A 25,207-nucleotide genomic window follows, 5' to 3' on the forward strand; every position below is an offset into this window, starting at 1 on the left:
TTCCTCTTCTAAAGGAAAGCACCTCAGAAATACCAGGCTAAAAACTTCCCCCTCTCTTCCTTGTCATTAATGGCAACTTTGTTTAGCTACTAGCCCTAGCAAGAGATCTTTTCATGTAACTTAACATACAAACATATATAGAAAAGCTTATTTACTTGAATGGATGAGTTAAGGACTCTGTGCTCATCCATGTTTTTGTTGTTTTGGTCCTGACTCCCAGTATTCTGGGCACTGGTGAGGAGCTCACAGAGGGTTGCAAAGGGACTGCCAAAGCTCCAGCAAAGCAACGTTCCCTGCCTGGCACACAAAGCAGACCAATTTACTGGACAGGGTGTTGGCATGCCCACCCTTGTTCTTGCTGTTTCCAACAGCTTGGCCACATCTGAGCATGCCTTTTCTTCTCCCCTTGCCCATATGGGTAGCAGCTTTTGGCTGAGTCCCATGTAAGAAATCAAAAACAAGGAGCAAAGACTTTTCCAGAATTAATTTATGGGAACAGGTAATTCTGCCAGCAAAACATTATCTGGAAGTAGCTGTCAGGCACCAGTGCCCAATCTGCTCACTGTCAATTCATTCCCTTGTTTCTCCAGATGAGGTATTTCAGGTCTGCCTCCACCACCTTTGGACCACACACCATTTGGTGTGCCTGGCCCAAGGGACACGTGGCCACCACAGGCTGCTGCCACAGTGGTTCAACACCTCTCTGGTACCACACTGGCTTTTAGAGAAACAAGAATAATTTTATTTATTTTCTAAGGCTCTTGATGGAGCTGTTGCCAGATGCTCTTTCAGGTAAACCCTCAGCATGTGCAGCAGACAGGTATTTCTGGCACCGGGGTGTTCTCCCCTGCCTTCATCAGCACCTCTGTCCCAGCTCCCCTGCTCAGAGATCAGCTGCTCATCCATTGCATTGGGTGACACTGCACAACTGGTGCTGGAGGGAGATTTTAACTGCATCAGTCCTGGTAAAGGAGATCTCTCCCTCTGGGCAAGTGAAACTCCTCCTAGCAAGGGGACTTCCACACTCCTCTGCCTGACAAGCTCCCATAGCTGGGCACAGGCACCGTGGCTGGTCCTCCACCATGTCCCTGGCTTATGGTTGTCCCCAGACCAGAATCACAGTATCACATTGCCCTCAAGGACAAAAGATTTTCTTCATCTTTAGCCCTGTCCAGTTTATAATTCCTCATTCCTCTTGCTAGAAGGGACACACTGCATTTCCAGCCAGACAGTCCCTCTAGCCCTTGGCTAATTACATACACTCCTGGGGAGGATAAAGAAATCTGTTTCTGCATTATCTCTAACAGTTAGGTTTTTTGGTTTTTCGTTGGTTTGTTTTTTTTTTTTTTTTAACTCACTACTCATAATTTATTATATATATATTTATTTTTAAAAAGCCCAGCTCCAGAGTTAAGATCAGGAGCATATCTGGAGGTAGGTAGAATCATGAAAGCTCCTCGTTAATCAGCCAATGACTTTGTCTGGGCTGACATTTTCCTGGCTATTTTTAGAGCATGACTCAGACACTGCACTATGGAGCCGGCAGAAGTCCCTGTGGGCTGATACCAGAGCCTCATTCAAAGCTGTGCTGAAGCATCACACGAGAGGGAAAGGGAGTCAAAATGGGTAAAGGATTTTGTTCCTTGGGAGAGCCTTTGGGGCTCTCTTTAGAAGAGAAAGTAAGCAGGGAAAAAAAGATATTATGGCAACATAAGGGGATATTAGGAACTGAAAGGATAATTGTCTTACCTGGCTCTGACAGGAATATTTCCTTCACACATTTTTAGGCTGCTGGATAAAACCACAGAGCCTTACGAATGCCTGCTCCTAGATGTGCAGCTGAAAACCAAGACAAATTTTAAGCCTTTTTTCCACAGGCACTCCTATGAGTACTTAACTGAAGCTCCTTTCCCTGTGAAAGAAAGTTCGTAGCACAAGTCTCAGCTCCCACCTGGCCTCCTGACCATTTGTTACTGTGAAGAGAAGACCCACAGATCTGATTAGTGACAGTTCCAAGGGTACAGATGGATATTGAGGTTGGGGGAAGAAAATGGGGATGCAGGAAGAAAGGCATCAGTCTTTTGTGGGCTGCCTTGTTGTCATTAATAAGTGTTATGCATCACTTCACAGAGGGCTGATGGAGTAACTTTGGGGGCTGGTTTTTAAATCTCTGTGTGGTTTCCAAGACCTACCTGTTGAGGCAGCATATCACTGGAGAAGAAGCTATTCCTGTGAGCCAGGTTTCTTTTATGAAAGATGATGCAACCTGAGTCCTCATCAATCAGCTTTAATGCAAGTTAAAGTAGTCAAACCTTCCCATGAAAAAAATCCCTGGTTCCTCCAGTCACTGGATTTTATTTTTAATTTTTTTTTTCTTTCTAATAGCAGAAAATATATTTGGCCTGAAGTATAACGGACACTTGGCTGCATCCTGAAAAGAAATAATCTAATTTTTTAACCTATTACTTCAAATAAGCAGCAAGACATCTCAACACTCAGTCTGGACTTGGGTATCTTGGAAGCTCTGTGAGGGTGGTGAGGCCAGGAGCCCACCCCCCCAACTACTGAAGAACTTGACCCTCTCTTTACCCTGAAAAAGGAAGCAATAAAAACAGAATGCTTAAAGTAAGCTGTTCTAGTGCACACAGCAATGGTGCTTAGGGAGAGTTGAGCCTTACTATCACCTGTCCCTCAGCTCTCACACAGAACCAATGTGTCACCTGGGTTTGCTGGGCTAGTGATTACAGCAATGTATTAACTAGGACTTGGAATTAAGGAAAATGCTTTCCACTACATCTCTGTAAAGCACCATAATTTAAATGAATAATTTCCTTATTGTCATGATGATACTGACCACACCACACCTTCCCTGTTACCTTGTGGTATCAGAATCTCAGCACCTTGTTCTCTGGCTTGCTGTGGGATGCCAGGCTGTTTATCCCCTTAGCAGAAGCTAGGAGGATAATTTCTTTCCCTCTTGGCTGGACATATTCTGATTTTATTCTATGTGTGAGCTCCCTACTGGTGCTGGGGTGGGAGGGAGCTGGCTGAGCCCCTGGCAGGGGCAGGCGGTTCCCAGAGTCAGCAGCACTACATCGATTTCTGTCAGCAAAGGACCTGGCACTCAGCCTGCTCAGGAAAATGCTACCAGTGGCTCCAGAGTGAGACACAAAACACTCACAGTACATATAACTGGGCATTGCAGTAATATACAGGAATGGCAGAAACCCCTGGACTCTATCAGCCAACAAGTGAGAAGCAGAAAGCTTTAAGCCCTAAGGAGTTTTTGTCATGCTTTGTTTCCATCCCATAATTATTTTAATTCTAGTTAGTACAACTACAAACATTACTTGTGGCGCCATCATTTTAAGCAGTAGAAAATCCCACAGATCAATAGGATATTACATTATGTTATTTCCTTTCATTGCTTTTAGGTCTCACATCTTCCATGCCTTTATCTCAGGCAGGAGTAAATAACTACATGACTGTTTTCTGCAATGGCATTTTACACATCCCTTAAGCTTTCTCTACAAAACAAACACCCATTTTCACATCCATCTTTAATGGGGGTAGAAAGTGCTTAGTATCCTACAGTATTTATGACTCTCTAGGTGCTTCTTCATGGAGATATTGGTTTTCTGAGGACTGACTAGAAGTGCTCAAAGCAGGCACAGAACACTAGCTAACATGAACCCCAGTGTGATTTCCAGCTCCATCCCAGGAGTCAGCTCCTCTGCCCAAGGCAGCTCCCAAAGACAAGTTGCAAAAAATTCCCAATCAAAAAACCCCACTGTACTTCAAATTCACTCATATATATCCTAGAGAACCATTTTTTTCTCCACCTTTTTTTTTGATAATCAAATACCAGGCCAGAGTTGCCTGAGCACAGCCAGCACAGAAAGTTGTTGCTGCAGAAAATAGCTCCTCCTGTGTGATCAGAATGTGAACAGCTGAGAACTTGCACTAAAAGGAGAGAAGAAAAAATGCTCTGCAAAATACAGCAAAGCAGCCAGGCTGCCTTTGACCAGCAATGTGCCACTGTAGTCTGAGCCATCACTGCCTGGCCTTCCTGTGCTTTTTCCTATCCAAGCCACTGCTCCTGACATTTAATTCAGCAGCCTCTTCTCCCTCCCCAGTCAGTTCTCCTGCAACAACCTCATCTCATTGCCATGTGTACATCCTGCCCCTTCTTTCCTCCCCTTTGCTTCTGCTTTGCAAGCTGAACTTCGCCATGTCAGGAATCATACATTAGATCAGGTTTTTCCAAACATCCTGCTCCATTGTAGCTATTTTTAAGGGGAAATTATTTAAAGCACATTTTGTTTGCAGCTGTTTTTGTGTGATGACTTGCCACATAACAAGCCAAAGTCAGGTAAACACAAGGAAACACAGCAGTAACGGAGAAAAGGCAGGAAAGGAGGGGAAATACTCATGAGCATCAAAGCTTCTGCAGAAATGAACAGTGAAGTAAATATAAGCATTACCCAAGGAACCGATGACCTGATTGCAACCTCTGAGTGGGAGTCAGGAATAATTCCTGTGGGGTTGGCACAGCAAACTGGGCCTGACCAAGAAGCTGGAGGCTGAAAACTCATAGAAAGGACAAGAAACTTAGAGGACACAATCTATATGTCCTACATACATGGGAAACAAAGATACCCAGCAGGTCTGCAAGCAGCTCACAGATCTGGCTCCTGCTCCTCATCCTCCACTGATCTTGAAATAACCTGTCCTGGGGGGTCTCTTCTGCTGAGATGCTGCCCCAGCCTGAGCTCCTGGTCTTCTGCTTTGACCACCAGCATTCCTCCAGCAAGAAAGTCCCAAACAGCACCTCCCACACAGCCCTGCTCAGCCTGTGCTCTCACAGCTCATAGCTGTGGTCCAGGACAATCAATTCCCAGTTTCAATGGCTTTCATTTAAAAAAAAAAAACCAAAAAAACATCAAACACCTCTTCCTTAACACACCCACTCACTGTGCTCAACACTGAATCGTCCCTTCAGCCAGCTTACCCCTGAAATCTTCATAGAAAAAGGAAGTATTTTAACATGTTGCTTTCAAAAGGTTTTTCTTTCTTCTTTTTTCTTTTCTTAGAGAGGTCAGCAGTGTCACCTCATTCTGAACAGTAAAAATGGAAGCACGGACTCTGTTTGAGCTTTACACACTAATAGAAGCTCTCCATCAGGTCCTGCAGCTCAATACATGCAGCTTCTCTACCTCCTGTTCAGTATCAGAGGGTCCTAGTTCTTTAAAAGGGGGTAACAAATGAAGTGAAAAAGCAGCAACAGGGGTGACAATATTTACAGTAAAGAATTAAAAGTAAAAATAAAAAAGGGAAAGAAAAGTTTTTGACTCTCTGGCTATCAGCAAGAACTACAAACAAAAAGGCAGAAGCAATCCCTGTTTCCATCCAAGTCTGAGGATAAACAAGACAGATGTTTCCTAACACCAGCAAGAATAGCCCTATTTGGGAATGTTTCTGGCATTACAACCAAGGGCAAACCAAAATGAGCTGACAATTCTTCTGCTAGAAAGTCAAAATCATGCTTTGCATGCAGTTTGTATTTAATGTGTCACTTGTGTGGAGTCAGACTTCACATCCCTGAGAGGGTCAAATGCATTTCTGAATTGCTCTGATTAATATCTCCAATGCCAGAGGAGCGAGACTCAGTACCATTGATCTGCCTTGCTCCTTTGCTGGTGAGGTTTCATCTCAGGGGACACAATCTCACTGCTGCACACAATTGCCATCTTTAACAGAGGAGAGGGAGAAATTCTCATGGTCAAAACAAAGCTGCTTAGCCACTGATGGAGCTTGGTGTCCAACAAAACACATATACAGCACTCAGAAAATAACCATCAGCCCCCAGCCATTCCTGTTTCCATGCCCTTGGTCGGTACATTGGACACTGTCAGTGATTTGCCCAAACTAAGCAGGACCCCAGATCAGAGTAATCCTTTCCCTTCACCTTGACAAGGAGCCAAACTCAAGAGAATCCCCCACCCCAAGTTATTTTGGGTAGAAGAAATATGGCCTTTTATTAAATAATAAGGAATGCAAACCAAACTCCAGGAAAGTGAAGGGCCCTGTGTAGCAATGCACTGATGCACTCAGGGAGCATTTCTTAGACTCTGAGCTGGTGGAATGGTTTAGCCCAGCTGTGAATTAAGTATAAGTATCACACAATTGTTTGCTCACTGCCTCTCATTGCCGGTGGGTGGGGGAACAGAATCAGGGAAAAAAACAAATTAACACCCCCGTCCTGCAAACCTTTGTGCGTTGAGATTAGAACAGTTTAATAACTGAAACTAATTAAAATAACTATGAAAATATTATGAAAAAATTAAGAAAAAGCTGATGCATAATACAATTGCTCACCACCCACTGACCAACACTTATCTAATCCCCAAAGAATGATGGGCTCATTCCTGGGTAACTCCTCACAGTTTATATTGTGGGATGATTTCCTATAGTAAGGAACACCCTTTTGACCAGTTTCGCTCTGTTTTGCTAGCCACACTCCCTTCAAGCTTTCTGTGCACCTCCTCAATGGCAGAGCATGGGGTACTGCAGAGTCCTTTATTTAGGGTAAGCACTACTTTTATCCTCATACTAAACCCGGAACACAGCACTGACCAACTAAAACAGGGACAGCTAGACTCTAGTAAGGAACAACCAGCTTCAGGGAAAAAGTACATTTTCCTACCTGTCAAAGCACAGGCAACTCCTTAACATCTTGAAGAACAGGGCCCTAGCATTGCTCTGAGTCTTTTTCTTCTGCCAAAAAGAAGCCAAAGCGCAGCAAGCAAAAGGTAAACAAGTAAGCAGTACTCCCCTTTTACAGGCTCAGTAGGTCCACACCGCCAGCCACTTCAAGCCTGGGAATTTGGGCAGCTGATTGTATTTAAGACTTTGCTAAGCTTAAGCAAAGAGAGAAATGGTTTGTGTTGCCTTTTTTTTTTTTTTTTTCTCCCTTGACAGTAATGATCCTCTTTAAAGCAGTTTTACAGCTGAAAGTCAGTCGGGTTCAATTTTCGTAGGAAAATCCCCTGCTCTATTATCCTTAAGGACAATTAATTTTAAGCCACCACCCTCACCAAAGCAACACTCTAGCCAACGCACTTTTGTGCAATTCTCCTGACCTGCTCATTGGCATTTTCTGACTCTTGCACTCAAGCCAGGCTGAAACCAAAACTCATCTCCAGCCTGCCTGGGTGTGAACAACCTCCCCTGCTCCAGGCAGCGCTGCTGGCAGGAGGGAGCTGGTGCCAAGCACCTTTCTGCTGATGAATGAATGAATGAATACACCCCAGGGCTGGGGGATGAAGTAATTCACACCCTGAAGCTGTACCAGCCTGTGTTGTTCCTCGGGGACATGAAACAGCCTGGAGAGGAGGGGGTGTTGGCTGAGCTGATGAATGGCACTGAATTAGATCTGGTGGAATTGAGTCCAGTGAAGGTGCCCACGTTCAGACAGAGGCCTCTCACGGCTGGGCAGAAATAGGATGTGGGATCCAGGACGCTTCAATGGGCATCATGCTCTAAATTGGGACTTAACCTGCCTCAAAATTCCACTCCCATCTGAGTGCAATTCCCAATGCAGGGTGACTCTGGTATTTCATGTCTGGACCTGTTCCTGCACAGTCTTATCCATAGCCCAAGACATGCAAAAATAACCTGCTTTTAAATGGTTTAAGTGCATGCAGAAACAGAAGTTAACCAATTTACTTTAACAACATATTTTAGTCAAAGTGTAGATGAAATGTGCCATTTCCTTCCAGCATGGGATCAGGCTGTGGTAGGGGGTGGAGTGGTGGTCTGCAGTCCCACTTTTGTCCCTTTTCTGCTCACCTCCTGCTGAAGGCACAGTCACCAGCTATCCCGGCTGGGTTTTGCTTCGTTTTCCCTGGCTGTGACCCGGGGTAGCAGTTCTGCTGCCCTCCAACAAATCTGCTGGGCAAGACAGCTTTCCTGGCCTTCCCTTCAAACACACCCTGGGCACCCGGGGAATCTCACCGGCTGCCTGACAAGGCCTAATTGCATCCTTTTAGTTAAATGACCTGCAGCCTATGCCGCAGGAGCCGTGCTGCCCCAAAACATGTAGCTATCCACACCCCAGGCCTGGAGGGGATGGATTGGTGGCTTCCTGTGCCTCCCCCCCCGGGGATGCGCACAAGGGGGAACGTTCCAGGGAGAGCAGAGAAACTCCCCACAGTGGGACCTTTCACTTGTTTAACACGGTAAATATTCATCGAGTTGGCTCAATAAATAAAGCCAGGCGCGGGCAGGCGGCCCCAGGCTGCGCCACGGATTAGTGAGGCGGGAGAGCCTCCTGCTGGAGAGACACGGCTGCGGGATGAGGGATGAGGGATGTAGGGAGCTGCCTCCGCCTGCTGTCCCCACGGAGCGACAAACGCCCTTCACCGCGCATTTTCGGAACGACTTTCTTAGGTCCTTGAGGCTGCGCCCCTGCCAGCCTTCCATCCCCTCCAGCCGTTATTCCTTTGCCTCCAGGAGCTGAGGCTTGGCACCCTTGGGCACCCCTGGAGGAGCCCCGGGATGTCCAGGAGGGGGGCAGTGCTGGTGCTCGGGGCTGGGGCATGCAAGTGACATCCAAACCCCATGGGAGTGGGGAGCGTTCCCTGGTGTGAGGCTGGGCAATGTGTTACAGCCACGGGGCTTGTCTCCATCCTCCTTTCCTGACATTGTGCTCTGCCTGGGACTCCATGCCATGCAGTTAAGGGAAGGGCAGTGAGGTCTGGACAACAGTAGCAAGGACATAGAATCACAGAGCTATGGAATTGTTAATTGTTAAGGCTCTTAAGGAAAAGATCATTAAGTCCAACCATTAACCAGTATTGCCAAGCCCACTTCTAAACCGGGCCCTTGAGTGCCACATCTACATCTTTCTGAACCCTTCCAGGGATGATAATTCACCATTTCCCCAGGCAGCCTATTCCAATGCCTGACCACCCCTTCCGCAAAGAAATTCCTCCTAACTTCCAATATAAATCCCTGCTGCAGCTTGAGGCCATTTCCTCTGTCCTGTCACTTGTTGCCTGGGAGAAAATATCAAATTCTACCCCAGGCTACACCCTCCTTCCAGGGAGTTGCAGTGTGTGGTAAGGTCTTCCCTGGGCCTCCTTTTACCCAGGGTAAAACCACCCACCTCCCTCAGCTGCTCCTCACAGGACTTGTGTTCCAGACCCTTCCCCAGCTTTGTTACCCTTCTCTGGTCACACTCCAGCACCTCTATGTCTTTCCTGTAGTGAGGAGCCCAGAACTTGAATCCATGCTAAGGCATGGAACAGCATCCCACAAAGATTGAGCTCATCCCCTGCAGGCAGGCAGCACTTACACCTGTTTTAGCAGGTGAAACTTGATGATCTTAGAGGTTTTTGAACCTCAAGAATTCTATTCCATTATATAGTAGACCTTTTTAAAACCAGGTGCAGCATGAAGGGAGGTGACTTGTCCTGGTGTTACACCTCTGTAGTGTCTGCTCCCAGCCCAGGCTGAGTCAGACTAACTGTGCTGCTGGTTGGAGCTAGCACAGCTGCCCCAAGCAGGGCCAGAGGAACAACTTTATTTGAGCTCTGGGCTCCAACAGATGAACACTGAGGCTCTGCCAACACATCTAAGGCATCCCCGCTCCCAGATGGCTGCTCTGTCCCTCTGCCAGGAGGGACATCTGCCTGGGCTTCAGTCACCAGGAGCTGCTGCTGGCCTCCCTGTGCAAGCTTGCCTTTGCTCTCAGGTGTGAGGATAGACTGTAAACCCAAGCCGCAGGTGCAGATGTCCAGGAGGATGTCCAGAGGAGCCATGCAGCAGCCTGCACCAAGGAGTGGCCCAGGCACGTGAGGGTGGTGACACTTTACCCACTTCCACTGCTGCCAGGACTTGCCAGCAACTTGTTTGCGCAGAGATCAAAGCTGAGGAATGAGCATTTTGCAAAATTATAGTCTCACCCATTAAGCACTGATTTCCTACAGCTGAATTCTGATACATGCACTGGCTTACTAGATTTCTTTTTGGATGTCCCCAAATCTCATCTCCCTGTGTTAGAGAATTACCTTCTCAGTGTTTTTTTCCAGAGTGGCTTCCTGAGACCCAGGACAGGTGGGTCTGGACGTGCTTCCTGAGACCCATCTCCTTTTTGAGCACCCTAAAAGTGCATTTTCTTTCTCAGCATGGTTTGGATATCCCAGGACCCTGCATTGTACATAGTGCTGTGCAGTGCAAGCCTGGATAAACTCCCTTTGAATCTCACATCCTCTCTGCGATGCATTTGAGTGTCATCTTCTTGAATCAGAGGAGCGAGTACAATTCACCTTATTGCTTCTAGAAAAAAAACCCCACAAATCAACAGAGCACAGAGCAGCACGGCTTCATTTCCACATTTTGACCAGAAATTAATTCCATACGGAGCAGAGAGCGGTGTAACGCGAGCCCCAGGTAGGCGCTCACATCCTGCAGGAATTGCCTGTTACTCAGAGCGCTGGTGGCGCTCCTGGCGCGCTGTCTCCGCCAGCTGTGCCGTGTGTGCACAGCTGCCTGCCAAGGAACAGCGGCCCCGCTCCCCCCGAGCCAGCTGGGAAACGCACACAGGGAACAAAGCAGCTGGCAACCAGGGAGATGCGTGGGGAACAGCGAGACTGGATTTCTCGGCTAGCAAGACATAAATTCTCTTTCCAAAGGCAACCCACCCAGGGTTTGTTTTGGTGTGGAGGGCTTCTGCCCGTGGAGCAGGGCTGGTGGGATGGGAGCTTCAGGCTGTGCTGCTGACGGGAATGGAGAGGAGAAAAGTAATTCCCGGTGTTGCTGATAAAACCACGTTAAATCCCACGCGGTTTTGCCCCTCTGCCGTGGGCAGAGCAAAGATGAAGGGGGTGGGTGCACAGGAGCAAGGAGGCAGCAGGGGCTGGGGAGCCGAGAGTGAACCGGCCCAGAGCTGCTGTCTTCCCGGCTCCTGGGCGGAATCCAATCCAGGGCTCCCGCCGACCTGGCACGTTGTCACCTCGATCGCGGCGCTGCGGCTGGAAAAGAGAGGAGTGTGTGCTGGCGGCAGCAGCCAGAAAGCTAAAGAGGTGGGCCAGGATGGGGGCAGGCTGGACCCGCGGCAGGGCTGTAGCTTGAGCCAGGAGTTGGCTCCTTCAGGGATTCCTCTCTGCCTTCTCTTGCATCTACTGGAAAACTTGTCTGTAAGTCTCTAAAATTACATTTAGGCAGGATTTTTACCGTGCCTCAAACCTCTTGCACGCAGCATACCAACACGCCCTGGGCTGTCCTCTCCCTGCTCCCAGGGATGCACAGTGATGTCCAGTAAGGCAAGGGAAGAGCAGCTGGCTGACTCCTCACAACAGTGGTGCAATTCCCACTGAGGCACGGCAGGACACTCATCTTCTAAAGCTGTTTGAACGCACCGTGCCAAGTGTCTGGGCTGAGGCTGCAGCTCTCCCTTGAGGTAGCAGAAGCATTTACCTCTCACACAGCTGCAGCTTTCTGTTTAGAACCAATGGAAGGGCAGAGGGGACCAGAGCAGTAGGGAGTTGGAGATGTGTCACAAAGACCAGGCTGTCACTTGGGTCCCTTTCCTCTGTACCTTCTGCCTCCTATGAACACCAAAGTTTACAGTGGCTGAGTTCAAGAAGAAATAATTCACAAGTTTCACACATCAGGAAATTCCAGGTTTACACAGGCTGTTAGAAAATACATACAACACAATAATCAGATTTGTTTTATTAAAAAACTTGCAATAAAATTCCTTGGAATTCACCATCTTAACTTTGAGAGTTGCAATATTTTACTAGTACGTAGTAACACAGTCTCACATATTTACATTATAATCCTCTATATAACAAAAATAGCCATGTTGGACTACTGAATAATGCTTCCAAGTATTAGCCACAACATTTCAGTATTTCCCCCAGCTGAGTCACTGTCTATGCTCTTTAGCATTTACAGTATCTAACAAAGCAAAAAGGACACAAAATAATAAAAAGTATGTGTCTCATGATTTCAGGCAAATCCCTTTAAGATGGTAGTTCTCCGACTCCCACATTTTTCAAGAGAGATAAAGTGCATTGGAGAGGAAGATGTATACATTATAAAATGTCAGCAAAGAGTTAAAAGTTTATTTGCAAGACATAAGGAAGGGAAAAAAGGCAAAAATAAAAAAAAATCTTCACAAACTGCTACCGCACAGTTTTGGCAGCACGTCACAGGTAGCGGGGAAAGGGAGGGAATGAAAAAAACAACTCCAAGGAAAAGGATCATGGCCCATGCCAATGCCACAGTGTGACTTTGCCATGGCCTTTTGCTAGGTGTTTCCCAAACCAAAGCTGCAGCATAGCCAGAGCCACAGTGCAGGAGTGTGACAACCCTGCATCCCCCCAGCTTGCTGAGGCTGGTGGGCGGCTCTGCCAGGCAGGGACAGAGAGCTGAAGGCTCCCAGTAAATCTGCTCCTGCTGTCCAGAGCAGGACTGATTACTTTGGAGAATTTCACTGGGACAGACCATTGTCTCCAAACTTAAAGTTATTTCGTTAAGCTGTGCACCAATCCATGTGGTATTTATTTCATTTGGGATTGTTATTCCTTTTATAACACTGGCATTTGCTGGTATGGCTCTGCTGCATGTGAGAAGAGACACGGCTAGAAAAAGCTTTGTTGCCATCACGGAAAACCAGGATACTGCTGCTCTGTTCAGGAACTGCATACAAGTGGGATGCCACTTTTTATTTTTTTTGGTTTGCTTATAAACTACTCTAAATAGAAATAATTCTCTTCTGGAAATGGATGGAATGTATATTTTGACAAGTACAAAACTGTTTTAAATGTTCACTAAATACAAGGAACATCTTGGTATAAAAATAACGGACCCTCCCACCCACTGTCCCCTCTTTACATATCTAATTATAAAATGGTACAGTCATTTCAGGTTCCTAACATGAAACAAGTATTGAGGATGGCATTACGTACATATACAAAACATTTAGATATTTGACATCTGAAATAACTGTATACATTCAGAGCAAACAAGCATCTTGATCTGGCTATTGTGTTTAATGCTACTCAGGACCGAAGAATCAAGAAATAAACAAGAAAGGGAAAACACTCTTTTTTTTTTTTTTTTTCCTCTCATTTCTTTTTCCATTCACTACAGAAAGAAGTAACTTCCACCAATTCACAATTAAAATACTTGAGAGAAACAAGATTAATTTCAGATGGAAAAATCATCCGTTGGCTTTTCATTCAAAAGCCACATCTTTCATTTATTTCTCCCTTTGAAATACAGCTTCTGCTTAGAAGGGTGCTTCCTTGAAAAAGAAGTGGGCAGATAAAGGGGCCAAGTGGATGTCCAGCTCAGTGGGGTAAGCGGTGTGGCAGAGGGGCAGCCCTCACCCTCACTCTCCGTCCCAACCCGCAGCTGCCATCTGCTTCACAAACAAACCCTCCCCAAACAGTCCAGCTAGCATTCCTCATTCTCTGAAACCATCAATTAGTTCAGGCAACAGCTTGGTAAAATGAAAGCAGTGCTTATTTTGGATCAATTTCCCCTATTTAAGGAGCCTGTGAAAGCAACACCTCCAGCCTCATTTTCCCTGAGCCCTAAAATTCCCCACACTGTGTTTCCTGCTTGTGCTAACCAAGCTGATTCACTGCCATCACGCTGCCTGCCCCAAATACACTCACACGTTTTTGCATCTACAAAACAAATGAGTCCACATGGGCTCAGTGTTCATCAGCAAAGTTCCAATCTCAGGGTCAGCACTAGGCATGACGAAGCTTGGCTGTCCCAAACCTGCTGAAAGCCCATGGCCTGCTCTTCACCAAGCCTTGGAGCTGAACTCAAGCAGCTCCTTTCCCTTCTCCAACCTGCTCCAAGAGATACTGGCAGCACAAAACACAGGAGAGGAAGCAGCACTGTGCACGTTTGATCCCATGACCTCCTTCCCCTGCAACAAAGCCTCACCCTTGGACAAGCACTTCTGAGATGGGCTGGGAAGGAGCAGGCTGGATTTCTCTGCCATTTTAGTCCTGCCAAATGCATGCACCCCAACATCAATGCCTTTCTTGCAATGACTGACTTGGGATTTGATCCAGGGGTCATTAGTGAGATCCAAGGGACCACTTACCATATGTGATTTCAATAATCTGTATTTCTAAATTGCCTTATAAAGCCTTTTTCTTTAGTGCCACAATCTCCCTCAAATAGAAGCCCTAAAAATGACATCTCCTTCTGATTTCACAACAGGACAGTTTCCATACTCACATCAATGCACTTTTATATGCATAGATGTCAATTTAATTCTATAGAGTGCTTAATGAATAAATTGCAGTGCTATGATAGTCCTGATCCTGGTTTAGAGGCTCTAAAGCAGTCAGAAAATAAAAAAAGCCAAACCCTCAGTAAGTGCCAGAACAGGTAAGCTATGGGGAGGGGATGTAGACCTGGTGCCTTGCACATCTGTGTGCACACATCAGGTCATTTGTGAGTGCCAAATTCTGCCTGTATAACTTTCTGTGTTATACTTTCTATGCTTCCTACCTATTGAACAGACCTTTGGGAAGGCAGCTTAGTGAAACCCAAGAAAGTCCAAGTGCAGTTTCTGTCTTACCAAGTTTTATCCTGCAACCCAGCCTGAATGATGATGAGCCTCACTAAGGGAAATGCTTCTCCCACCTACCACTTGCTCATGGAAAAGAAGAGAAAAGTGCTTCAGACGACAAGATAGGAATTTCTGGGAGGAGCACAGGATCAACTTAATGACAAGAGTGCCTTTTCCTAGGAGCCACATAATCCTCTGGCCACTGGCCCTGTGCAGAAGATGTCCCTGGGCCCAGCCTTCAGAATTACACTTGCTTGTTAGAGGGCTCTAGAGGATTTTGTTATTTCCTGGCTGCATGCTAAAGCCTGCTCTCCCTTCTGAACAGCCAGTGCTGCATCCCCAGCAGCTGAACCCCACCTACTTAGTGCCCAAACTTAGCGGGCAGCAGTACCATGGTGTGCATGGGCACACAGAGATACAGAATTAAGGCTTTCATACATGTTACAAACACACATCAGGGGGTCTTAACGTTTATAAAGCACCTCAAATTCCCAAGGTAGTTCACAGGTTATATATGCAAAGATTATTGTCTGTCAGGTCGAGCTTTAGCAAAACATTTCCTTTTGATATGGGGGCTTAATTATGCTCATAGAAGACCTGTTGAAAATAATACAATTTTGGTGCAAGTCCAAAATTAATCATAAGTGTTTTTTTGAAGAAGGACGGAATAAAACATTTACTTAAGTGCTTTTCTAAGTTCAAGCTTCAGTGATGTGTAACCTGGCTTTGCCCTCATCATCACTTAACAGTGCTCAGAGCTGCAGAACACCTGAGGACAGGGATGGAACAACATCTTCCCTGAGTAAACCTGCAGGTAGAACTGGGAAAACAAAAGCAGAAAGATTCCTGACCCAGATTTGCCAGGATGCCTCTTCCAAAAGGCATATCACTAACTGGTGATATGTCAAAACCACTAAGCCAGCCTGGCACCCTGCCTCTGCCAGTGGCCACCTGTGGACCCCAAGGGACCAGCTCTAATATGGGATATTTAGGGAAAGTGTGTGCACAGCATGAGACTTCTACAAAGTTCCTCATTAACTCTCAGAAATATGTGCAGGGTCTGAATTAACAAATCTGTGATACTTTTTTGAGCACAGCTCCCTTTAAGGATTTTGCTGGGCAAAGGATCCAGCTCAGTATTAGCTGAGAGTTTCCTCTCCTGCCTCACTTTTCCACAGGCTTTGCTCGTTCTGCTGTGCCATGGGTGGTTCTGCTACAGCAACAGCTAATTGGTCAATCTATCCATTGAGATCAACTTAATTCAGTTCATGAAACAAAATGAAGACTTGGTGACAGCTCCTCTGAAACCCAAACAGTTTGGCCAGGAGTTCTCTGCCTGTGTGCTGAGCTACAGTGTGCATATGTCAAAGAATCACGGACAACTTGGACATCGTGTTTGTGCTGTTCCTGTGAGATGTAGCACCCAGGCTCCAGGGGTGGAGAAGAAATTGTACTAGTGTGTGGATTTTCTATAAGGAGCCCTTACTGTATATAACCAGCCTCGCTCCTTCCCCTGCAGTCATTTGAAATGAATTTCATTCCTGGGTCAAAATTTGATGTAAGCACCACTTAAATCCCATTTCAGCATTATTTACAGAGCTTAAGTGGAGCTGATGCAGTACCTTGTGCAAACTCTTGTGTGTAGGGGTCAATTTCAACATTGATGTGTCAGGCCTTTCCTATAGCAGCAAGAAATAGAGCAGACATAAAAGAATACAGAAAACAAGATTACAAAACCACAAATATTGTCAGGACTGACATAGTGTACCCTCTGGAACAGTCTGTAACTTTCTTTTTTAACCAAGATTTCCAGCTGCCTCTATCTCTTTAATTGAAAAAAGATTTTCATTCCAACAGCTTCTAAAGAGGTAACAGCACATTTATGGGTCATTTTAACGGAATCACAGAATGGCCTGGATTGGAAGGGACCTTAAAGATCATCTAGTTCCAAACCCTCTGCCATGGCCAGGGGCATATTTCCCTACACCAGGTTGCTCAGAGCTCCCTCCAACCTGGCCTTGAACACTTTCAGGGATGAGGCATCCACAGCTGCTCTGGGCAACCTCTTCCAGTGCCTCACCACACTCACAGTAATAATTTATTTCTAATCTCTAATCTAAATCTGCCCACTTTCAGTTTAAAAGCTTTACCTCAAGATTACCCTGCAATTTAGGGACTAAGAAGAAAAAACAAAACTAAACTAAATGTTTAATTAGTTCTAAATGGAAAAAGAGAGTGGAGAATATTTTTTTTCTTCTTTCTATACTAAAGAAGCAAGTCAGACAAAATTTTAGGGATAGTTCTAAACACATTTGTTCCTGACTAAAATCTGACAAACACAAATTTTGTCTGGAAGCTGTTTTTCACATTTAACAAGTAAATCCACAAGGGATTAAATGCAGTGAGCCCCAGCAGTTGCATTTTGAGATGCTGCCATGAAACAGCCAAGTCAAAATGTTTGACCTCTGCATGAAATTTCAATGTAAGATGAATTGTTGATTCTGTGGACTGACTCAGGAGGCAGTAATGTGATTCAAATCATCTGACTCTCAACAGAAACTATGTACTCTTGTGTAACAGTAAGCTTCTTCACAGTTGAGTATTTCGACTGAAAAAACCAAATCATACACTGAAAAATTAACAATGGACTCTCACCTGGAAAACAGAGCTCAAGATGAAAAAATTATTATGTCAGGCCATTATTATTTAGGTGTTTTGATGTATGTTAGTTCTTATTTTCAAGTTCCCTCCCCAATATATTTTGGTGTATGTATCCATATACAAATTGCAAATATTCTGTTATGCTTCTGACAACATTGACAGGGACTTTTGGAGGGCAACAAACCATCTGAAGTCCAGTTAGATAACAAGCAGACAAAAACTGCTGTCAAAATATAAGGGAAAAGACCCAAAGCAAACCAGGAATCAAACATTTCAAACAGTTGCCTCTTGCTCCCTTAGCAATTTCTGATACTGATAGCAGCATCTCCAGACCCTTTGTAAGAATGCTGGCACTCACTTAATGCAGAATTGTTAATAAGCAGCTTCCTGAAACCTCTCAGATGCTCCTTTAGCCCACTGATCTGGTTTTGGTCTGTAAAATTAAGAAAAGAAATTATGTTATGCTAGATCTTTTTTCCAGCTACTGAATTGTCACTTGAAGGAAGGACATTAATGTACTGACACCTGTGAATAGCATAAAATACAGGTCAGGACTATATGGTGCTTTAAGCTTTTCTTTCTCTCCTTCACACCATACAATACTTGTCTAGAACAGAGCTCTAAGTAAAAGACAAACTAATGTCGTTTTAACCCAAATTTCTGCTAATTCAGAGCTCTCTTACAAATAAAAGCCTTCAGAATATACCATTTCCAAGCCTTCCACTTAATGAAAGCAGGCGTTACATTAATGCAGGGTGCTGGTGTATCATCCTTCTGAAGCCAGCCACATGTAATTCAAGCAGAAACAACAAGGCAATGATAAATCCTGGTCAGATCATGAAGTGACCAGTGAACAGGAATTCAGATTTCGGGACTGAACTCTTGAAAAAGCTGGGGTCAGTCAATAAAAACAGAGTGTCCATCCATAACAAACTATAAACAAACAAATAAAATAAACAAATGCCTTTTCAAAAAACCCAACAAAATTTTGATTGAACAAGTGTAGAAAACACTCAAGCTGTCATTTCAGTTGCATGTTTAGGAGCCCCTGGAGAGTTTTCCAGGATGGCTCTCAAGCACGTGGGTAAACTGGAAGCGTCCATCTCCCGTGTGAACCAAAGGAAGGTGTGCAGATGACGAAACCACGTCCAGGCAGACACAACAGTTGCTATTGCTTTTCATGACCGTCCCAGTATGGAGTGTACAGGAGTGACAGTGCTCTGGAGGCATGTGCATGACTGGTCCAAATCCTAGAAAGCTGACTCGGTCCCTACCTGTGACCCTCCCCTGGAGTTTAGTGTTGGATCTCTGTTTTTCAAGATTTCACCTCTTCGCAGTCTTGATCAGTGGAAAGCTCCACATCGGACAGTCCAACCTCCATTGCCATAATCAATGAAATATCTGAATCACTGCTGACTGCTGGCTCCTGTTCATCTGTCAAGGTAGAAAAGACAAGAAAAGGTCACGTCTTTCTGTTAATGTATTACTGAGTTTTAGTTCTGTAGGTAGAACCCAGAGGTCTCTCCATCAATGAGACTGTGATTAGATTACAAACTTCGCTCTTATTCAACATCTGTCTAAAACGCTTCAAAAATATCCCAAAATTCAAGCCATTCATAGTGGAAAACATGATGAAAGGGAGCCTGGATGGGCAACATTTTCTTCTCTTAATCCTTCTAGGGCTTTTCATCAGGTCCTTTATGAACTTCGTCCCACCACCTGAGAATTGCCCTCCCCATCTCCTTTCACTTCCCTAACCTGGCATCATCTCATCCTTTTCTAGTCTCTTTAAATTCACTTGTTCCTCTGATTTGAAGATACCTTGCAGGTTCTTGATCCAGGCCAAAGGGATCTACATTAACGCACCACAACCCCAAATATACGAAGAGCTGTATTGTTGATTTCTCCAAACTGCAAATCACATCATAGAAAGAACAACTTGTTTTTGTTTTGATCCCACAGGCACTTAACATGTGTATATTTAGCAGCAAATAAAGTCAACAGATTTTAAAGGACTAAAAGCTAATTTTCTTCCTAGAACAATCAGGGAAGCAAAGCACACTAGGGAGATTTTCAAAGGCAAAAAACCCTCATAGGTGGTTGAGTCCCTGAGAGAAAAAACTGATGGTTTGTATTTTCAAGTGGTTTAATTACAAAGATAGTATTTATACTATAACAATACAATGTATTTAAATCTGTGGCAGTTTTTCCATTACATATTTTGTTTTTTAGACAATAGAAGCAGAACCTGATTGATGCTAAAAAGTCTAGAAGTTGAATATCTAAGCATAAGTAAGAAATATGACAGAGGAGCCAGGAAAATAATAACTCCTCACAGTTTAATTATTTACTTGAAGCTAAGTGAGCACAATTAGTCACCTCTCAAGAGCAGCATGATTTTTAAATCTTTTATAGGAAAAACCCCCACATGTATTTACTTGTGCTGGGATTAGACCTCATGTTCTGCAGAGAAAGCTTGAATGGGGTCTGCATTATTCAAACTGAAAGAGTCAGTGTTTTCCTTCACAATTCTACCCACTTTTCACCATGGATTACTTTTATATTTTCTTGATTGCAAGATAAATAATTAACACACACAACATCTTTACATCTCTTTTTTTTTTGCCCTTCCAGTATGACATTAGTAAACATTTCAAGGCATTGCTTCTGACAATAAATGTTTCCAGTGGAGGTGGAGGAAGTATTTACAAGCTGAACGATACATCCTGCAGACTCCAGTGGCCTTCAATGACATTGAACCTTCAGGTGAGCTGCTAGATCCTAGAGTGCATCAGAGAATCTCATACACCTCCAACACCTAAAGCATCATCTTTAGTGGTAACAGCTCCCTGGGTCAGAACAATGTGGTTTCAGACCACTGGATTATTTATCATTCCTCTATAATTAATAAGATTCGTAAAAACAATGAAAATTATGCTTAAGAGCAAGTTTATATTTGCAAGACAGGGCTCCTGAGGCTTAGCCATGTTGAACAGCCACTTGGAGAATTCTTGAGAGCCAAGGTGTTTTCCATCAGAACTAGCTGGGCAGAAGAAAAGGACTGGCTGAATAGTGACAGCCAGATGCATGCTGAAGAGGCAGGCAGAGCTGCCAACACCAAATGTCAGAGCATCCAACGAGCAGTGTTTAATAATGCTGAAATGTTATTTCAAGAATTGTTGTTTCTTCCAGGGTTGCACAACAGAAAAAAATCTCAACTGAGTTCAAGACAGGCAGATAGAAAAGGACCAGATTTGCAGCTCACCCATCTAATATCTGATGGAGGTACACAGCACACACTCTCCAAACCAGCAAACTCGAGTTTTACTTTACAAATCCTATATAGCTATTCAAATTCTTGGATCTTAATCTTTGCAAAGTGTGGGCATTGTAGTTTGTCTTCTTTGGAACTGAAGCGCAGGTCGGCAGGAACAAGGAAGGATCCTAAAAAGGCCCATGCCTATGCTCTGCCATTGCTTTTCCAGCACTGTGATAGTGCCTAGAAACAGAAGCACTCCACCTCCTTGCTTGCTACCAGTGCAGCAGTTCAAAATCCTAAAGCTACAGCTTTGGCAGAGTGATGAGAACAACTTGGACATCACCATTCTTATACCTTCCCTTTCAGGGAAGCACTGACATTTCTTTGGAAGCTGTAGGCAATGTAAGGAAATTAATTCATCTCTCAGCATTACCTGCTGGCTCCTGTAAACAGGAGTTTTGCTCCTGACCTCACCACACACGGATGAAACTGTGGGAGGCTGCAGAGGTTACACCAGACACGGATCTGTAGGTAACTCTGGCTGCAAGGTCTACAAACTGCCTCACCGTGGCTCCCCCACACATCACAGGCTTGCCAGAGTGTGCTGGTTTGTTTTGTTGGGTTTTTTTGGCTGGCTGCTCAGTAACACAAGCCAGCACAGTTACTGTTATTTGTTAAAGGTAAGCAAACCTCAACTACACTGCAAGTGCCAGGAGCTTAGCCTGCGTTTTGCATCCCTGCATTTCAGGTCCTATTTACAATGACAAAGCTTAAACAACAATCACACAGCTTCTAGAGAAGATGCCCGACTCACTGTTAACAACCTTTATGACCCTTTTGCAAGTTTTTTGTAATTTGCTGTTTTTCTTAAAGCCCTGAAGTCAGATGAGGATCTCAACTTTCAGTGAAGATCTCAGCTTTCACTTAAAAATAAATGAAGCTTAAGAGGCAAAAAGGAAACTAAGTGTTTTAAAAATTAAATCTCTATTTTCTTGACAGATTTTATGTAGGAATATCTGACTTGCAATTTTAGATCCTTGAAATTGGCAATGCTGTCTAACCACACACACTATCATACTTCCACTGTGTTTTACAGCACTTCTTGCCAGTAGCAGAAAGCCTTTTGCTTAATGAAGCAAAAGGCACATCCCAAGCTGCTTTCCAGCCAGAGTGTTAGTGCCTACAGCAGGGAACTGTAGACCTCCCTGCCACATTCCTCTCATGTCAGTGAAACATAATACACCACAGCATGCTGCCTGTCCAGACAGACTTTTCCACTCACTTGTATTTCCTGACACACATTCTTTTGAGAGGTGAAATCAACCAAACTCCTTCTCTAGCCAATATTCTTCAAAATCAATTACACTAGCATAGGAAGAATATCACCACGCAGGTTTGGAAGTGGCCTACACAAAGGTGGTACAGCCCTTACTTCTTGAAAAGTGCCTCAAGTGATGCTTACATTTGAATATTACTGCAGTCAAACAAGGATAAAAGTAGCTAATCACTCTGGTGCTTTGACAACAGTAAGATTGCACACTAGTAATAGTTAACTACTGCTGCTGATATTCATAACCATTGGTGTAAGTCTGTAGCTGTTGTACACTAATAAATATTCCAAAAGAAGGAGGTCAGACAATGGGTTTCTAAGAATTTGATACTGCTTGCAAGAGGCTTGGGAGGGAGCTAAGCATTGAACAGTGAGTGAGAAGTGCATTTACAAATCCATTCCTCTGCCAAGCATACAGGCATGGGCACCAGCTGAGATATATTTGCAATGACCCACTCAAGGGTGAGAAACACGCTGATGAAACTCTGGTGGACTTTACACTCATGGAGGCCTCCCTCCTGCTCACCACTGTGCTCCTCCTTAGGAGGCCACATCCCACACTCTCCTTTGATGTCCTAGGACATGGACAGTGCCATGGGGCTTTCCTAAAATTGCTCTGGCTTGCCTCAGAGGCTGAGATTTCCCCCGAGCTGTAAAAGCCATAACTGGGCTCAAATGTCAATAAGCAATCTGCATCCAGGAAATCAGCAGAAAAATGAGACCACACTAAAACGTTAACAACAAAAGCTTCTCAGCATTAAATATATATCAGGTTTGTCTAAGATGGCACTTTTTTCCTTCTCTGGTTCTTTGGGTAGCTCTCTGCTATTACACCCATTTGAGGATAAGCAGAGGAGCACTACTACTCCTTTCCCATCCTCACTACAATGAAATATACTTTACTTCATAACTCTTCAGTTTGCAAAGATAGATTTAAACAAAAACATGAAATCCCTGGTGTTAGTTATGCTCCTAGATCTGGACAAGTATCTAAAATGCATGTATTACCATGAACCTTATTCCAGTCTAGGGCTCACTTCTTCTAAGAAAACATTCAGATGTGTCCAGAAGGATTTTGCTTCATAAGAAACCAGAAATGTCACCATCTCCTAGAGCTTTAAGGACCTGATCAGAAAATATATCCAGAGTCATTAGAGACATTGATATGAGATCTTTATCAAAATATTCTTGTCAGCTTGAAGCCACAGAAGAATGCCAATGCAAGCAGTGCTATTTAGATTTTGTTTCCAGTATAAGAACAATCAGGACACAATTAATCACATTTGATTTATGAGACATATTTATTTTTCTTTGTCTGCCTAAGAATGCACTTTACCATTGCAGAGTTTATTGTTACCTCCTACTGTGGCCTTGCCATTGCATCACTTTGCTGTTCATAGTCTTAGAGGAAGAACATCTTATGAAATTATTACCTCAAATGGCAACTCCTTCCACAACAGTACCAATTAAATTCATCACTAAGACCCCTTCTTTTAAAAATATTACTGATTGTTAAAATTATTCTCAAGTTAATAATCTCATACTTCTCCTTGGATCATTTTATAAGTCTCAAATTCCTTCCATATAATCTTGAGAATTGTAACAGTTTAGAATGGGCCATAACTGCAGTAACATAATATAAAATAAAAGTTAAAAATGCCTATAAAATCTCTAATGCAAAAGAAACAGTGGGGATATGTTTGAGGAGAAAGGGTTATAAAACTCCTTGTTACTAATGCAGTCCTTCTGTACACAAATGCTAATAAAACAGATGAAGAAGTTTGGCTGGCTGCAATTGAAAACAGAGCACTGGGGAAATATTTTATTGCTCTTCCCTAGAATCAGAGGGAGATTTATCTGAGCAGCAAGGGGAGCAAGTACTTGAGTGTGGGAACTGCTTTTGGAAGGAAAGGTTAGAGTGTCTTTTGTAAATAACAAGCCAGAGCTCTGTGAATGTACTAATGGCAACAGAGTTTTTTCCAGGAGGAAGTAGATGATGTCTAAAACATTTTGCAAAGAATACCCAGACAGCAGCACACAGGGAAAGAACCACATGCCATGACCTGGCAAGATTAATTCAAGAGGACCCTTAAGTGGTTGAGAGATGTGATAGATGGGTCTGGATATGATGTAAAACACTGGAGGCTCTCCCAAAGTAAACCTGTTTTTTTTTTTTTTTTTTTTTCCCTTACTACTGAATAAAAGTGCAGCAAAATTTCTTCCCTTAATCTTTTTGTAGGATATGGGGTTTGGGAGAATATACAGCATCTCTTAATGAAAAACAGCCAAACACATGGTTCCTTGTCTTTAAACATCCTGCAGCATCAAGGGCTAACATCATCATCATCATCCTCATCTGGAAATCACACCCCAGTATCTCAAGCCAAGCTTGGAGAATTTATTAGTAATATAACTAATTTTCTGAAGCCTAAATTTGGAGCATGTTGTACTTTAGCAATAAACACCAGTTACCTGAGAAGGCATTTTGTGCTTTGGCAAGACCAATAAATTCATTTTCAGAAAGAGTGCAGAAAGTATCAGGACTCAAATGCTTTCTCCAAAAGAAAAAAAAAATCCATCCAAATAAGAATATATAACACAGGGAGCAGACAGCAAAGACATTTGCAGAAAGCTGAGCAAAAATGGGCAGAACACATACCAGATGTTACTGCATGGAAGCAGTTGCATCCAACTGGCTGGAAAAGTAAAACTTGTTTCCCATTGTATACATACGCATATCTATCTTTAATGAGCACATACTAAATCCTTGGGATTTAACCCAGAAATCAGAACACAGCCTTTGAAATTCACAGCACATATTAACATTATTTTAGCAGTCAACACTTTGGAGATCAGTCTCCTCTCTGTGAGAGACTGGTTGACATTTTGGGAACTTTTGATCAGCTGTCTTAGTGGGGAGCTGCCAACCTTCTCTGTGATACAGCAAACATGCCTCTGCCATGGATGGCACAAGAAAATCTAATATTTTTGCTTTCAGTATAATTTCCTCTTTGTTCATACTCTAATGAGTCATGCTCATCATGTTCCTGCCCTCGGACCAGCAGGGAAACTCCTTCTCTGGCCTTGCAGAGTGAGAAACTTTCTCTCTGCAAAACCTTTTTCTTTTTACATGGCTAGTCTTTCCTCTTTCCTACTGGAAATTCAGTCAGAATTTGGTCACAAAGATTACCAGAACAGTCAATGGAGTCATCATGCTGTCTCTTGCACTTTATGCTCTTGGATCAGCTCACCCCCGCACTGAAGGTCCTTCACAGTTTATCTGCACATCTGGTCTTCACAGAATCATAGAGAGGCTTGGCTTGGAAGAGACCTTGAAGATCATCTA

General features: G+C 43.9%; 1 protein-coding gene across 1 annotated transcript in view; it reads right to left on the reverse strand.

Annotated features, from left to right (window-relative positions):
• Positions 1–11,732: 11,732 nt before the first annotated feature.
• RNF150 (ring finger protein 150) overlaps positions 11,733–25,207 on the reverse strand; it is a gene marked incomplete at its 5' end in the record, with an annotated part of 109,726 nt that continues 96,251 nt past the window's right edge. Inside the window, one exon of the mRNA XM_083861003.1 lies at positions 11,733–18,706. Coding sequence (XP_083717129.1) covers positions 18,588–18,706 — 119 coding nt within the window. The 3' untranslated portion in view covers positions 11,733–18,587. The remainder of the gene's footprint in view (positions 18,707–25,207) is intronic.

Source organism: Zosterops lateralis (genome assembly GCF_965231275.1).
Source record: "Zosterops lateralis genome assembly, chromosome: 5".
NCBI classification, from domain to species: domain Eukaryota; kingdom Metazoa; phylum Chordata; class Aves; order Passeriformes; family Zosteropidae; genus Zosterops; species Zosterops lateralis.